Source organism: Amia ocellicauda, chromosome 17, assembly GCF_036373705.1.
Source record: "Amia ocellicauda isolate fAmiCal2 chromosome 17, fAmiCal2.hap1, whole genome shotgun sequence".
NCBI classification, from domain to species: Eukaryota; Metazoa; Chordata; class Actinopteri; order Amiiformes; family Amiidae; genus Amia; species Amia ocellicauda.
Genome location: NC_089866.1, coordinates 1,831,657 through 1,849,456, shown reverse-complemented (window position 1 = coordinate 1,849,456; position 17,800 = coordinate 1,831,657). Strand labels below are relative to the sequence as shown.

General features: G+C 48.2%; 1 protein-coding gene across 2 annotated transcripts in view; it reads right to left on the bottom strand.

Moving 5' to 3' along the window:
• Positions 1 to 4,312: 4,312 nt before the first annotated feature.
• The window catches only part of ttyh3a (tweety family member 3a), a 65,694-nt gene continuing 52,206 nt past the window's right edge, over positions 4,313 to 17,800 (bottom strand). Inside the window, exons 11-14 of one of the 2 annotated variants that reach the window (XM_066690221.1) lie at positions 17,381 to 17,517; positions 14,488 to 14,661; positions 13,319 to 13,394; positions 4,313 to 8,375 (exon numbers count right to left, since the gene is read on the bottom strand). In XM_066690221.1, coding sequence (XP_066546318.1) covers positions 8,304 to 8,375; positions 13,319 to 13,394; positions 14,488 to 14,661; positions 17,381 to 17,517 — 459 coding nt within the window. In that variant the 3' untranslated portion in view covers positions 4,313 to 8,303. Of the gene's footprint in view, positions 8,376 to 11,524; positions 11,621 to 13,318; positions 13,395 to 14,487; positions 14,662 to 17,380; positions 17,518 to 17,800 lie in introns of those variants that run through there. The other variant, XM_066690222.1, reaches the window with a different exon arrangement.

Here is a 17,800-nt window from a genome sequence, read left to right as displayed (position 1 = left end):
TGCCTTCCCTCTTCTTAACCAGATTAACCAGGCCTGGTGTTGTTCTGGCGCTATTGTGAACAACAATGGCTGAGAGCTGGGGGTCGGGGAGAAGTTTACAGACTCGGGCTCCTTGTGCCACCATTCAATGCACACACACAGAAAGGGTTTCCATGGAGAGCTGGGATGGAGTGGGGGAGTGTGGGAGGCGGGTGGCGTGTTAAAAGGGGGCCTGGCAGTAACCAAACAGCACACAACAAAAGTTCTTTCTTTAACTCCGCACTCATCCCTTTTCATGTAAGTTGGGTGTGTTAAAGACGGTGCCTAAGAGGGGCACGGCCACGGAGAATACAGCTGCCTGCTTTCAGACGGGTCCCGCAGGCAGCCGCGGCCCCCTAGTCCCCCGGGCCCAAGGGGGGCTCGGATACGATTAGTCTGGCAGCTGCTCAGTCAGGCCGAACGGCACAAGGACAACCACGGCCGGCGTCAGCACCCCCCCACACTCGCTCTCTCTTTACTCGGGTGTTAAAAGAGTCGAGTTAACATTCAGGGGAGAGTCCGGGACAAACTGGGATAGATTAGGGACAAACTGGGCCCGGGGTGTCACTGTGATGTCAGAGTTGGAGGGACTGGAGCCGCACAATGTGTGTTCTTGTGGATTTGCTTTAATAATAAATATATAAATAATAATGACAGGTTCTTTTGTGGGGATGCAGGGAAAGAGACGGCACTTTACTGCTTCCACACACACCCCCCTTTCCAAATAAATCTGACACACAGAAACGTGTGATTGTTTTATATCAGATATTTTTTTACATGAGTAAGTTTGAAAGCTTTGTGGGTCCCTCACCCCCGTTGAAAACATTCCTCGCCCCCCACTTTTGGAAGACTCCCAACGCCACGAAAAGACACATGTGATATTCACATTTTTATATGGATCCCCCTACTATCCTGTTCCTCACATGGATGCCCAATAAATCGCGTGGAAGACAGACTGCACCGATCTGTCTCGCTCGGGAGGTCAGGTGCTACTCTGAGGGTCAGTTTGTACATTCACAGGGAAAGTGGACATGGGGGAGCAATTAACCAATCAATCCTCAGCTCCCATAGCTTTCAAAAACACGATGGGAATTCACTGCAGGCATTAAATCAGTCAATCATCGATTCTTGCTTTAAAGTAGCAACTTCCCTGGACTTCTCACCGCAGCAGTGATGTCATTTAAAAACATGAAAACAGTCACAGGTTTGAGCAAAGTGGTCTGAGCACCCAAGGAACACAAAGACGTACAAGAATATGTGTATTATAAACTGGTGGAGATGTATTATACGACTGCCGGCTTTTGATGCCGAGGCTCACAGTCCAGTGTGGGCAGTCAAGCCGCAACTCTCAGGACACAGGCAGCATGACCTCTGACCCCCTCAGACCAGGCCGGCAGCCTTGACACGGCAGGGGAAGGGATATTCAGGAAGCGCTGGCTTCTGTCCCGGTGCCCCGCGCCTGGCTGAGCTCCCGGTCCGATGCAGGAAACCTCAGCTGTGGGGGTGGGGGGGCCACGGCATCGACCGCTACTCGAATTAGTGATGCATTCCTTCAGACTGACAATCGGGAGCGATTCAGTTTCCCGAAAGTTGAGGACGTGTGAAATCTCATTACTGCCCGTTCTGGAGATCGGCCCCCTCTGTGCCCCTACATGGCTCGTTTTATCTCTCTTTTTTCCTGGGACCTCAAGACTGTTCTCAGATCTGTCCCCAGCAACGGCCCGTTCGCCTGCCCTCGTCTCATGACTGTACTAATTGTTTTTCTTCCAAGTATTTGAGCTCATTATCTTCCTTGGGTTCAGCCCCCCCCCCCCCCATCATCCTTCCTCTTGAAGAATGCAGACGGAGGGAAGGGGGGGTCTATTCTCTCCCTAAGGGGAGGCCATGCTCAGTCCCAGTGCGATTTCTTTTAGTTTCAGACACCAAAGAAAACAAATATTCGACTATGAAACGGATTCTACAGCGGCAGCAGTTCGTTTCTCTCCCCCGTCGCATCATCACTTAAACATCTTGCCTCTCTGAGCGCTTGGACTCGGCGCATGCATTTTAAGAAACAGTTTCAGCTGCTTTTTCCTTTTACACACTTTCAGTTCAGCGGTGGTTTCGAGAGAGAGGAGGATGGCTGGACAGCCTCCCAGAGAGGATGTGAAAGCAGACTGAGTTGGGTGCTCGCGGTGCCAGCGCTGCTTCCCCAAACCCACGCCATGCCCCGGCGACTCGCACACCGACAGACAGACAGGGCCCCAGCGCCTGCAGCTGCCCGGACAGAGAGGGGGACAATGGCTGGACCCCGGGAGGGCGGGCGCTGCTCTGTCCTGCTTGTGACCCCAGTCACTGTGGCTGCCCTGCCCTGACCCCCCGCCGTCACCCCATGGAGGTTGCGAACAACACAGGTCCTGCTCCCGTCACTCAGGACGCTGTTATCAGACTCGGAGACGGACGGGGGAGACGTGACCTGGACAGCCAGCCATCAGACTCTCTGTTGATGAAGAGAGCAGCACCGCACAACACAACACAACACGGGGAGGGACAGGCTGGATTCCCAGGCGATCCTGGGAGAAAAGGACCACAGTAAACAAACAAACGAACACAAATACATACATCTAAGCTTTGAATTGAGACAAACTCAAATTTCCTGCCATTTGTTTTCTAATTAAGAATACATTTGAACTAACTCTAACAGTAATTTATCTAATAACACCACCATAATGCAGACGTCTGACAATCATAGTTATAACTGTGGAGATTTACTCTTCACAGCTTCCAGAATGTGGGTCGAATGGCCTCCTCTCGTCTTGTGATGTTGTGTTTGTGCGCTTGGCCTCTCAGACTCTCACCCTGTCCTCGCTGTCAGTAGGTCCCAGTGCAGCGTGGGTAGCACAATGGCTGTCACCTCTCCTGAGTGTCACCCTGACACCCCGGGACCGACAGAAAGCGACACGAAGCGGCTGCTGCAGGGCGGCCCTCGGCATCTGACAGGACTGACCGTCAGACAGAAAAGCGTTCAGGAGCAACATTGTGTTTGGTGTTTTATGGTAAAAAAAAAAAAGTCTAATTAGCAGGAGTGCTTATAATATTAATAAAATACAGCACAAAATGCCGAGGATGATTTCAGACAGTACAGAGCTGACGGGGGAGGTTGTCCGGATCTGTTGATTCATCCAAGAGACATGGAACAAATTGAGACCTTATGTCAAAATCAGAAATAATGTCAAAAACCTCAGCTCAAGCATCAGCCTGTAGGGGGAATAAGAGGGTTTCTCCTAAAAGTTTAGCTACTAAAAGGGCTACAGGTGCGATTAGCTGGTGGGTTGAAGGGCTGAATCTCTTCCCTGAGCTCATCAGGGCACCGGTCGGCGCTCGCACAACTGAGACACACAGATGTCATACAGAGCCTCACTTTGCAACTGCTCTGCTATGGCGCCCTCTACTGTTTTCATGTGAACATCTGGAATCTTAGAAATACTGGATAAAAGGTCAAAACGTCTGCACAATAGTACGATCCCAAAACAGGAGTGATGTCCGCGTCTTCATTACTGGCGCACCATGTTTAATTAGGAGTTCGATTAAGAAGTAATAAAACAAGCCAGACACCCTCCTCTCTCCTTACACTCCCTCCAGAGCTCTCTGGTCCTCCAGAAGATTCAGAGTACCCGCCCGGTCCCAGACCCCTCCCAGTGCCGGCTCCAGACTCACCTGTGCAGCCCGTACCTGTAACGGGAGCCGGACCTCCAGGGCGGCTCGGCTCTCTGGCTCTTCTGCACTCTTTTATGAAACTCTGCTTCCAGTTGTTCCTGCTTATTTATGTATTGTTCACATGTTTTACTGCAGCTTCTCCTAATAATAATAAACTAGTTTAACAAGTAGATTCTAAATAAGACAATGAGAAAATGGCTTAATTGCACAACATGTGCACACATCAGCACAACTTTGAACAATTCCACTTTATTTTCCTTAAAATCAATTAATAGTAAACCAAGAGACATGAAGCAGCTCCCCCTAGCGGCACATGTGAGGATTACAATTATTGAACATTGACGTGTCATACGTGTGTGTGTGTTACCCGTGCCTTATTTAACCTAATTAATTGTGAGGATGTGCAGTGACGTGTTCTCTTGAAAACGCTTTATCATCATCATTACTATTCTTACGATTCTTATTCAGTTTGTTGAAACAGACTCCTCCCCCAGGTTGTTTGACACAAACCTAACGTCATCCTAAAACCACATATGACCCAATTTCCCAATTATTTTATAAATAATAAATAAAAATGCAATAAAAATGCAATTGAATATTGGTCTGTTAAGGTAACTTTAATTTGATTTTAAAACATTGAAATCCACCGGTTTAACATGTACAATATTTTAGTAATTGCAAAATAATAAAAAATAAAATTTAAAAAGAAAATCTACAGTAATATTGTTTATCAAAACAGAGCAATGCAAGACAAAAAAATATTATTCACAATTAACAAAAAGAAATCAGTGTTTCCTAATAACGCTAATACACTATGGGAAATAGTTATTTCATAGAAAAAAAACAATAAAAAGTGGTATGATATGAAGAAAATGTAATAGTTTAAAAACACGAGTTTACAAAGGCAAATTGCATTTTACCAGAATTTTTTTTTTCTTCGTCGTGCAAACATATTACTTCTTAAGATACATTGTTCTAGCAATGATTAATAGAGAAAGTTACTACTGAAAAACAATAGATTGTCTTACTATTACATTTAATGGTCTTTCTCACAGGAGTAGACATACAAAACTACAGATTCGATCTCTTCTATAGAGTCGGGGCTCAAGTTTCACAGACGTCTACTCTTTTGGTTGTGTGGGCCGCGGAACAAGCGTCAATTTACAAAAACTAAACAAAAACAAAAGCATACAGTGGAAAATAAAGTAACCGTATGGAAAAAGGGGTTGTATTTTCTTTTTTGGTGATTGGCACAGTTTACAGAACACACCCCTCCGTCCCCAGGCCTTGAAGAAACTGAGGTTCGATCAAGCGGTAATGGAAAGGAAGATGTACAAGTATTTCAGCGCTTTGAACCATCGATGCTGTAAGGATGATGACAGGAATACTGACGACGGTGTGCGATTCCTTATTTTGGTTGTGCGGTGGGAGTGAACAACACAATCCCAGTTTGTCACGGAGGGGGATGTTACCAAAAAGTGTATTGTTGTTCTGTACAAGGGAGAAACCCGGGGCGCTGATTTATTATTATTTTTTACAGGATTTATTACGTTTGTTTCCAGTAGAATCAGACTTGGAGCCGCTGTTTTCATGGGCCCGATCCCCCCCACCACCTCCCACCCCCTATTTAAGTACTTTTTATACATTTGAAACAACAACATCAACAACAATAACAATAACAGAAATCAAACTCAAATCCTAATACACAACACAGGCCCAGTTAGTAAAACGAGACAGTTAATGGGGGCCTGCGTCTCTCGTGGAACTCTCAATGGAAGGCCGAGGTGGAGGGGGCGGACCCTCTCCGTCGGCAAGCAAACACACGGAGCACTTCACACACGGGGACATCACACGAGCACGAGGACACCGGAAGATTGAGAGATTCACAGCAAGGATATCTTACAGTCCGAAGCAAAGTCTCTGGCGGTGGAGTCTGGGGGTCTGGGGGTCTGGGGTTCTCTCTCCCCGCCACCTGCCCGGCTCCCTCTGCGGCCCCCCGAAGTCCAGGTGTGCTTTTGCTTGTTGGATCGAGAGTCCAGAGCCGGTCAGAGCCGGACCGCTTGTGCTTTTGAGAGGATGCGCGCGGGGGCGGCTGCCTGAGCCACTTTCACGTTTTTTTGTCTTTGTCGTCGTTGTCGTTGTTACGGCCCGTGACTGAGGGAAGAAAATTTCAAATCCACTAAAAAAACTAAGGAAGAAAAAAAGGTGGACAGATTCTAGTGTCAGTATTTGTTAGTCACATTATCGCGATTAAAAAACAAAAACAAAGCACTGATGCCTTGGTTTCATGTGCATTCACAAAGCTCGTCATACAAATTTAAAATCAACATCTAGACCAAAGTCTCTCTTATTACAGTAATTAAAAAAATAAGGAAATTAAAAAGCAGAGACTACAGTTCCACCTCCTCCTCTCTGACTTTGGATTATCGTCTTTCTGGTCGAAATGTTTCCCTTTCACCTTTTCGGCGTTTTTGCGAAGGCCGGAGTAAGTCCCGAAGGTTCCCTGTGATGGCCACAGCTTTGGCACGGGTCACTGTGCCTCCCTGGCCCTCGGGGGCCCCGGCGTGGCGTGGAATGCGCCGGATCCTGGCGGACAGCGAGAGTCCGTGCCGGGGCCCCTCCGCCGTCCCACGTGCTCTCCGGCGCTTGCGGTTTGAGTGAGGGCTGCGGCTCGGTTGCTTCGGTTTCTCTGGCGTATTGGCAGTACAGTGCGATGGCGGCAGCCCAGGGAAAAAGCACGAGACGCGGTGATTAGTCAACTCGGTCCCTTGTCCGCATTTTCATTTCGTCTGGTCTTCGGTATCTACCGTGGTTCCCTACTGTAGCCGGTATAAAAGGGGCACTGAGCACTGGTTCATGATATGTTGGTGAAAAAAGTCCAATAGATCGTCGATTTGCCCCTCTCTTACCAAACAAACAAATAAAATGAAGGACACAAAATGAGAGTAAGAACAGTTAATGCCTCAGGTCCACAGCTCTTCCGATGTGGAATGTTTCGCTGGTCATGATTCTAGGGGAAACCAGAGTGACCCACTAGAAACACATGTACAAGTAACACAAAGTGGTATAAATTTGATCCCTTTTGAAAACTCGTATCATTTGTTTTGTAGCACTGAGTAAAATGAACTCCTAGATTTTATCAGAAAACAAGAAGCTCTGTCCACTGCAGCAGAATTTCCCACAATGCACCAGGAAACTCACCTGCACCGAGCAATGGACAGCAATTGTGCGAATTAAAACACACTGCCTTCAGATCCCCGCCCCTGTGAGCTGAGGTCAGGGAATAACTTTATAATCACCTTGTGTGTTAATCGCAGGAGCACAGCTGCTCTTTCCATCTCTGTAACTGAAGTCCACAGCAAACTGCAGAGCCGTCTCCAGCTCCGTCACCTGGCAGGCTGTGCGCTGCTTCCAGATCTGTTTGTTTACAGTACGATTTCCTCTTTAACAGACACAATGATGCACTAGTGGTCGGCACGGCATTAACACGCCAAGCGCCTGGAATTATAAAATGTCACGAATCGTACGGCAACACGGGTTCATGCAAGTAAAAGAATCGCGTGAGGAACAGGTTTCCACAAGTCTTTGCCTACTGTATGATCCATTGTAAACAAATCAATAAAATTAAAACAAGTTAAAATGCTGTGCAAGAAAATAAGTGATTACTATCAATCTAATTCATTGTTGTCTTAAGAAAACCAAATATTTTATGCAGCAGAATCGGAATAGGGGTAACGCTCAAAGGCCAAACTACTCAACAGCAAATAAAGGTGGAATAGAAAGAGTGCACCCGCCTCCTGTAGGTTTAAAATGGTGTAAAGATAGACTGATGGCCGAGAGACGCACAACCCCCCCACGGCCCATAATGCACTGCTCAGAGGGAGAGCGCTGTCTTTGAGCACTACAGCTGTATCTACAATCCAACAGATAAACACATCGAAATAATGACTCTGAATGAACGTACTGCGAACGTGCGGTCAGGAGGAAACTGGGTTCTGGTTTTATACAAAAAATAAAAGGGTGGGATGGGTATTAAAAAGATGAAATGCTTGCATACACACAAACACGCACAAACACCGAAGTGGGTTGTGGGGGTTGTGGGGGTTGTGGGGGTCGGGCCCGTCAGAGCCCAGCGCTGATTCGAACCAGCAGCACCAGGACCGCCCAGCAGACAATGGCAGCAGGGTGTTGTTCTGTGGCCCCGGGGCCGGGCAGGTGAGGCTGAATCCAATCGGCACTAACGATCTCCGTTACAGTCCCTGTGGAGCAGAGAGGTGGGCGTGTCCTGCTCAGGTCAAAGTCTCGAGGGTTTGTCTTTAGAAAAACAAACAAAAAACACGAACAGGAAAATAACATCAAGTTGCATCATTGACACAACACGGTGCGTACATGTGTGTTTTCTTCTGTAAGTGCACATCCAAGCAGTGGTTGGCTGGTCGCCTTGGCGGAGGACGCACGAAGCTCCGGGTGAGGGAGGAAGTGGGGCGGAGCTTCCTGCTGGGCTGGGGGGTAGCGTGTCAGTGGAGGTGGGGCGGGGAGGGGGTGGGGGTCCCCTGGGCTCTCTCCATGGGGGGCGGGCGAGGGGGCCTTTAGTGAACGGTGTTGGGGCTGGGGTCCGGGCGGTTGGTGGCGAGGTATTTGGCCCTCATGCTTGAGGTGTACTGCGGGAGACAAAAGAGAGAGACAAGGTAGAAACGTGTGTCTGCGCCTCGCAGGAGCCCTGACACACACAGGGACACAGGATGGAGGGAAGAGCAGTTTGGGACCTAAAGGAGTCATCCCAAAGACAAAGACTTGGTCAAGCCAAAGCCAGGCCCTGGGAGATGGACACACCACTCTGCTCGGTGAGGACAACAGACTATTCCTCTCGAGTTGTTCAGTGAATAACCGGACACACCAAGTTAAAGTCTATGACCTACGAAATATCACTAATCACTTGAGATTACCTCTCATACTCTCACACAGTTAGTTTGACTGAGGAAGCAACTTACTAAAGAGGTTAGTTCCATATTACCACTACTCCTACATTACTAATGTTAACAATAAGCTGGTGAATTGATCTTTTACCTAATGCATGTTCTGCTAATGTAATTTTACTATAATAGGCTTATCGTTCAAAAGCAGGACAGTATAACAGTGCAAGGAAAAGCAACAAAAACAACCATTTATGTCAGCAAACAGTTTTTCCTATTTGCATGCAATTACTTTTTTCCATTCAAAAAATAAAGGAAAAATAAATAAAAATGCAGATCAGTTAAGGACGAGGTTCTGATCGTCGTATGCTTTTCAATACGAGATCCAGTACAGATGTGAACAACACTAGATGATCCAAAACATGAATGAAAGGCATCAGAGCAGGTTTGGCAGCTGGGGGGGGGGGGCGTCAGTGAGGCGGGAGAACGACACAGACTGGCAACGACAACACAGAGTACAATCAATAGAAAACAGACACCCTGGGATTTCAGAAGCGTCATTTTGACAGCCTGTTATGAAACAATGAAGATTCCCAATAAATACTGCGTAAGACCCTTTTAAAAAATAAAACGTCTCCAAAGTGGATATGGAATAAACCCTTTTGAACTTCAGTGGCAACTTCACACGAGTCAAGATTTTATCTGGTTATTTAATTCTGATGGAGCTCGCAGCAGTTTAATTACCTATAGACGCACACAATTATATATTAATTAAATTCAGAAGTGTTCCGCTCAAAATAAGACCCTGCAATCGGTACGACTCGGGCTCTGACCGCCACGCCGCCCGTGAACACGACGCAAAGCATGCGAGATGCAGAGTGATCTGTTAATCAATAAATACATAGATAAAATAATCATAATCAATACATTAAAAAATGAAACGCACAAGATATACTGTTGTTGTATCTGAAGCAATGAGACACTGCCTGGGATGAACACACTTAAATAACAAGAAGAAATAAAGCAAAAGGAGATAAACCTTAAAACCTCATCAGTAAAAGGCACGTGATCGAGCCACTGAGCAGTTTGTCAGCACGGCCAATCCCTCCTGTTCTGATACCTCACAATCCTCTCCCAAGCCTCTGTAATATTCCTCTCGGCTTCTGTCTCCTGCCGGCTCAGCACAGAGACCCACTGTCACACCGCCAATCCCCGCAGCCCGCCCAGCCGCCACACACAGACACCGAGGGACCCCGGAGCCAAGCCCGGAGGATAGCCGGCAGGGCACCACCGGCCAACACCTGCCTGCTAACGCAGGAGAAGAGGAGAGCGGACACAGCCGGCACATGCAGAGCATCTGGTTGTCCTGCAGCTCTGATGTTGAGGTACATGATGCCCAACGGACTCTATGCCCTCACCATGAATGGCAGACAAGGCGCCTCACTTCTAACCTCTAAGAAACATTTAAACCGTGTCCACCGACATGCAGCACCCCAGTCCGCCTACATCACCTCCGGTGCCAGACAGTGGCTTCCCTGGTCCCTCATGCATTGGTCACCCGTTTGCATTTGGCCATCTTGAATGCAGGATGCAGATCTCTGCACGCACACGCACACGCACAGCAAGCGGCGAGAGGAGACCTGCTTACAATCATGCGGCATGTGTAAATGTATTCATTGTGTGTTACGGTTGAACACTGCCAGTCCTACTTTACAGTGAAGGTCACACGGCATGAGCTGAGCCTGAAGACCGAGACGTGTTCGATACAGCTTAGCATCCTCCCCAGCGGTGCGGCAAGGTGCTGAGGGGAGATAACTGCCTGCAGGGACCGCCGAGAGGATTAACAGGACCTGACCAAGCTCTGCATGGTCACACCCCGCCCCCCCCACCCTCTGCAGCTTCCAAGGACACGTTGGAACCAGAATTAATAATACAAGAAAAGAAGGAAAATAAATAACCAGAAAGGGAGGACGTCCCAGCAGACAGACAGGACGAGGATCTCAGGGGAAAGTGACGAGTATCCCAAACCACAGCTGAACAGCACAACCTTCAAGACAGAGTTACAGGGAGGAAACAAAGCTCCTGCAATCGCCCCGACGTTGTGAAAGAGACGCATCAACACACAACCCCGGCTCAAACTGACGATTACTCTGCGACAACAGCGCCGCCTTGTGCGCACGGACGGGAACTGCATTCCTCAAACACATGGAGCTGCAGGACAATATTCCTCTACCGTCACGGCTCAAGTCTCCCGTTTCATTTGCCACACTTCCTTACACAAGCAAGCATCCCACTGACAAGACACTCAGTAACAGAGTAGGTTAGGATATGAAATGAAAACGTCATGCAGATCTGGTGAAAGGGTTTGAGGCCCAGAAGTTAAAAAGGGCAACATCCAACAGAGCTCTGTGGTGCTTTACTTCCTTTAGACACACACACAACATAAGGCCACAAAAACCTTTGGAAGTTAAGTGTATTTCCGAATTTCTCCTGACAGATTGGTGACAGTCCTCCTTTCGCAAAACAAATGGGGGACAAGGCTCTTAAATTTGAGCGAGTTCAACTGGATCCTCTTTTCGCCCAGGGACTCTATAGCTGTCAGAGGTATAACAGACCAAGAACAAACCAACAAAAAAAAACAAACAAAGCAAAAAAAACAAAAACAAACAAAAAGAAACGGGAGCAACAAACCAAAAATGCAGTGCCTGATAAACGCACAGTCGGCGGGGGGACGGCATGCTGCCCAAACCTCTGCTGAGATCACAGGTGACAGACGAGTGCAGGGGGCGGGGGGGCGGTGAGACACTTGCCAGAGGGCGCGGTGGGGAGGTGAGTTCGGGGAGTGGGGTGGGGGGTGCAGGAGCAGGGTGGGAGGGGCATGTTTTCAGTACCTGTTAGAATAGCAGACGCTGTTACCAAAACGATCTTGCACTGTCGGAGGGCTTTAACTGCCAGCTGTGATGGCTGTTATTGTCCGTGGCAGTCAAATACAACTGTGTGGGTTTGCAGAAAAGAAAACAGGAAAAAAAAAAAAAAAAAAAAAGAGAGAACAGTGTAGCCTCTACGAGCAACAAGACACACAGAGCGGCCCGCCCTGCAGGGGGCGCCGCAGACACACCCCTCACACTAGCATGGGAGGAGGAGAGAGGGGACACTCTAGCCTTCATTCCTGTTCTCTGCAGTTTCCACATGATCCCGCGATGGGTGTGAAAGATTGAGCCACTGAGGAAGGATTCAATTATACTCCCCAAAATAATTGTGTGTGTGTGTGTGTGTGTGTGTGTGTATGGCAAGAGTGTACGAATGAAATATTGTCCGGTAGAATTACATTGTGTGGTTTTACAAAAGCAGGGGCTCACTGTTCGTTACAATTAGCTAAAATAAAATTTAAAAAACAATTAATTAATCCGAAAAGTACATTGTCCTGAAAACTGACGCAGACGGCGAGGGAAGTCACACTGCAGGTCTATACGCTTGCGGTTCAGAGGCCCTAGAGGTGCGGATGCCGTCTCTATTGAAGCCAATCCTTGGTGGTTTTCTAGAATGTCTGGGGGAAGCCTGGGCAGGACCGGGCAAATCCACGGTCACCTTTAAAGACGAGGAGACCAGCAGCAACTGTCCCAAAGAGCGAGATGCATCACAGACCACCGCACTGTCCCCTTGGAACAACGTGGGGCGGATGTTTGGGAGTGGAGGTTTCGGTTTTAATTTCGAATCGCTCTCGGGACACAGACCACAGGCAGGTATGTGTGTCAGCATAAGGTTGTTCTCTAAATCAAACACGGACTTTGATCTGTGTTCAGATTCCTCCAGTTCAGCTAGCTCAGATACACAGCTCTGTCCTATTCACTGTCCCAGAACTCAACTCAGGAACTCAACCTCTGGCTGAAATAGACTGAACTAAATTAAATTAAACCAGTATAAGTGTTCTAAATGCACCAGGCTGCCCTGCTTCTTTAGTGACTCGGACCCGTGCCAACAAATACCTGTCTGTCAGCCGTACTGGAACAAGTAAAACCAGGCCCCCTCCCTGGCAGAAATGGGACGTCAGCAGTATCAGGACACAAGTGCAGCATCGAAATCACATCAACGCACTCACACTTTCATATGAAAGAAACTATGTGACAACTTGAAACTGTCCACTCAGCATGACACACTTTCGCATTCAAAGCCATTTATAAATGATTTCCAAAACACGAGAGAAGGTGTTAAAAATTCCTGCTGACTTGAGCTCTCGCCCAAGATCATTAATAGACATGGGAGCAAAAGCCTCAACCTACAGTGAACAACCTGAATCTCAGAATGGGGAGGTTGGAGGGCAAGCCAAGCAACAGGGCAGTATGGGTAATGCTGCCTGCTGTACGTCCTGCAAAACGCCAGACAGATCGCCTGCTACAGGGGGCTTCGCATGGTTTCTCTGCACCGGCGCTTCAATGAGCAGGGGGACACACACACACACGCTTCATCAGAATTAAATACTGAAGAATGTAACTGTCAAATACATTTTTCTGAAGCCTGATTGTTATTGTTTGTTTGCCACCTGGATGAGCATGTGCATACAGACCTCGCAGAATGTGATATGCAAAAAATGAAATCAAAAGCAAAGCAAATATTAATTGATTAATTAAATAAAATCAGGCTGCCAAAATGACACTCATCAGAGTGGTATCAAAGTTAAACTGGACACTTACAGAAGGTGGAGGGGACTCCCTGCCAATCAGAGGGGTGTTCTCACACCGCGGAGTCTGAAAGTTTGCATTCTGGTTCCTGCGTTACAATATAGAAATGAGACACCAGTTACACCAGTCCTGCTCGGGGCCGCAAGACGACAAAGTCACCCACAAACCCCAGGATCACCTCAAACTCATTCACAGCACACAAGAAAAGAAAAAAAAACTAAAATCGGCTCCTTCTTATTAGATGAATGTGTCACAAAGCCAGTTTTCTATTGCTATTCTTGATTGATTTATATATCTATAGGTGCTGCTGTTATTGCTTCTTCCCCCACTCGGCCGTCCGTCTCCCATGCGGTTTGAACAGCTTCCTGGCGCCCGTTGGGACGGTGGCTTTCTGCTCAGAGAGGGATTACAAAGGACAGCCTCACAGCGCTATGAATGGGGTTTTCCTGTCTCTTTCCTACTCTGAGAGCCGTTAAAACCTGCTGTGGGGATTCAGGTTTAGACTGCAACTCTGGACATGTTAAGAAATGTTAACTCAGGCTAGACTCGCCAAACAGGACAAATTGGTAAACAGAAGACCTGGAGCTCTTTCTATAGAGTGCAGTTCTACATTTCGTCTCCTTCCAACACTACATAACTCGACACATCATGCACTGTCCTGTCATTGGGTTCATAACATTCGCACGGTTTCAGATTTGGCAGATTGAGCCTCATGTTTAAATCAGAGAATTCAGACGTTCATGCAGTAGCCCACCTGTGCTAAGTATCAGGGTCAACAGGCAGGCCCGTTAGACTGTACTTTATAAAAAAAAAAACATGCAGTGAATCATAACTGTCATGGAAATTTGCAAAGTTGTTTTCTTGATTGCGAAAAACAAAAGAAAAAGAAAATCGGCCATTTAAAGTGACTGTGATGCTCAAGATGGGGTCATTATTGGGACGGTAGATTCCCCTGCAAGACTTATTTTACATTTACAGTCACCAGTCCAGCACACTGTCACTTTAAATCACATGACTGCGTCTCACGTGACATGTTCACATGTAGACACTGATTGATAGAGAAGCGTGCAGTGTTCATAAATGTATATGTATTAAAAAATAAAGAGCTTGATCATTGGAGACAAAACAAAAGTGAAAGGTGTGAGTGGACAGAGAGAGAAGACCCCATGTGGCTAACTCACATGTACTCTGTGACCGGAGCATTGCTGACAGTGTGCGCCGCGGCGGGAATGCTGGTCTCACTACCATAGCTGCTTCCACAGCTGTACAGACTAGGCATGTGCACACGGTAAAGGTTATCGTGAGTCTGCCGGTTGCCATGAGCCACGGACTCCTCCTCGCCTTCCTCCTCATTCCTTCAGGACCAAGAAAACAGCACAATGAAATACAACACACAGGCCAGGGACCACCCTCCCACCCGCCACCGCCACCGCCACCATCGCCGCCACCGACACAGAGGGCATGCCGAGACCCAGCAAGCACCACAAGTGCCACAGCACCGCGCGAATTCAGATTCGCGACGCGGTCCAGAGCCCGGGGAGATGCCCGGCCGGACGGCACCGATGGAGGTTTCCGTTTCAGAGCAAAAGCCAGGAGGAGACCGTGGCGGGGAACGCGTTTGGAAGCAGGAAGGCAAAGCTAACAGGAGGCCCCCTTTATCACAGTAGTGAATGAATAAATAAACACTATTATCTGGTTACCACTGGTTTCATGTTTATATATTATGCATGTGTTATGTTAGTCTATATTATATTTACTTCTATGCTTCTACATGTATAAGTACTATTTGACCAGGGGGTGATCTTTATCAACGCTCTGACGGCGCTGTCTGCTGAAGAACAGAGAGGAAATGGAAGAAGTGAGGTGATGGAGAGGAAGAAAACAATGAAAAGCGAAAGCAGAGAGCTTCTGGACACAATGGACAACCACCCACCTCTCGGGCACCAGACTGCAGCAAGCAAACACGATGGGCGTGATTGTGAAATCATAAAAAATACAACAACACAAAAACAACACAGGATGTGTCGGGGTGAAAACAGCTGGAACGCGCCGGCTCCCCCAAGAGATACCCGTCTCCGCCCGACGGCCGGGATGCGATCACAAACCCCAAACGGGTCGCCTCTCTGTGCCATTGTGCCTTCCCAGGTTGGGACTGCCACTGAAGTGTGTGGGTTGGCGATTTAGATTTTTGATTGATCAGTGCTTTTACGCTGCCCACACATCACTCGAGCACCCCCTCCATCAGCTCCTACACTTAGCGATTCAGCGATACTCTCACGCCCCCCCTCGATAGCGCTGTCACATGCTCTCACCTGTGTGGGACATCGACCTCTCGATTCCCAGTCTTCAGATGTGAACACTGCTCCCGTATTAGACTAACGAGAGAGGTGTTCATTAAAAAGCACGCCAGCTAAACTGTGTTTGATCAACCGGGATGGGGAACTGTAAGAGTGGCGGGACGGAGTTCAAAGTATTATCAATCTGTGATATGGACAGTCCTGGGGAGGGTTTTCCTTCAGAGAGGTAATAGAGGATATCTAACTTGAAAGGATGCTTGGGGTTTGTGAGATGGTTCCCCTCTATTAGGCTACATATCACAGGCATAATTTTGCTTTATTTTCTCCAGATCACTCACACAGGGCTTTAGGGCAAATAAACAAAAGGTAGTGGGGAAGAACCCGCTCTCAGAGGCTGTCCAAAGACCCCTAGTCTCGCCAACACCTCCTGATCCCGAATAGGCAGCAGTGAGAGACGGGTTAATTCCCTCGTGTTCATCTGTCCAAATAAGACCTAACATCTCCTCATTAACTGCCATTTTTCCAGATATTTGTCAGTGTGGAAAATCACTCGCATTCAACTAATTTAATCTACCTGCCAATCAACAAACAAAACAAAACAAACCACACCGCACTACATTCTTACTTCAATACCCAACTGTGTACTGTACTGTGCTTTAAGTTCTCCTTTTTAACACACAAAGGGACCAAACTGGGTCGTCACCACTATTTGTTCATCCTACAATTCCACTAGAGGGCAGCACTGATTTTCAAGTCACCCTGACATAAATCCGCTCCTGTGTTTCATACAAGCTTTACATACACAAACTACACATTACACTCATGAGAAAGTAAAAGACTAGAAAACAACCATTGGCTGTTATTTCCCAGGCACCCCTTGCTGCAGGGTCTCTCTCCTCCTGGGTGTCTCACGCACGTTCGCAGCGGACCACTCAAACACAGTAGCCGTGGCACCGCAGCCCACCACGTCTCTGCCACACGGATCGACCACGCGCCATCACCGGTTATTCAGGAAGCACCCAGAGAACCCCAGGGACTTGGCGTGGGAATTTCACACACACATTTATTTTCACGTTGATTCACACAGTATCCTCAGCACCGAGAGATTATAGCCGGGGTCTCGCACCTCAGCACCGACAGCTGTTCTGCTCAAGTGACTCAGTGAACTCAACACCAAATGCCAGAGATTCTCTGCATCTGATTGGACGTCTGCTACCCCCCCAGTGCCCTGAGCCATCCTGGTACATCGCTGTGGCAGTCCTTGAACCCTCTCTCCAGAACACATCTCAGAGGGGATTGTTGCACTGCAGACGGTGATGTTTGGGGTTGCTCTTCAGACTATTTTAGGGGAAAACCTGTGACGGGCAACAGGTCAATCCTCCACGATCTCTGGTAAACAGCTTCAGTGGTTCGGGCCACTGGTCAGGTCTTTGGCCACGGCAGCAACCCGCCATGTCACAGGGCCGTTTCCCCTCCTGGACAGAGAGGCTGTCAGTCCCCACCCCTCTCTGCCCCAGACAAACTCTCTCTATACACAGAGTGGGGCTGATCCGAGGAGACAAGCCCGGTCCGGTCCGCGCAGCTCAGAGGGATGGCTGAGATGAGCTGGGGTGGTTTTGGACATTTTCAGAGTGGGGGAAATAAAAAAAGGGTTGGGGGAACAGAACCAACGAAAACCAAAGATGACAAAAAGAAAGAGAGAGAGAGAGAGAGAGAGAGAGAGAGAGAGAGAGAGAGCGGAGGAGCAGCAAGGCTGGCCGGCGCGGGCAGGTCTTACCTCTTGTGCTGCCAGGTGTGCGGGACGCTGCAAACGATGGAGCTGTACATGAGTGCCGTGACGAAGGAGAACAGCACCAGGTAGATCAGGCCCTCCACGCCGTCGTAGCACAGCCCAGTGAGCGCCTGCACGTAGTCCTGAGCACGGGAGACACAGCCGTTACCCACAGCACAGACACGCACACCTGCAATACTCCCTTTTCGTACACCACTGATATCCTGCGTGGCTTTGCTTCGCCTGCCTCGAGAAACGGGGCCTGATAGTGCTAATGGTGTGAACATGCGCTGGTGTCATAGGCAGACGTTCGCAGAGGTGTCTGCCAATATACCTGCATGCAACGTTAACGCGGGCACTAGGGGGCAGTGTCACAGGATCTACAGAAAACGGAGAAGAAACCCAGAAATGACGCAAACTGATGGA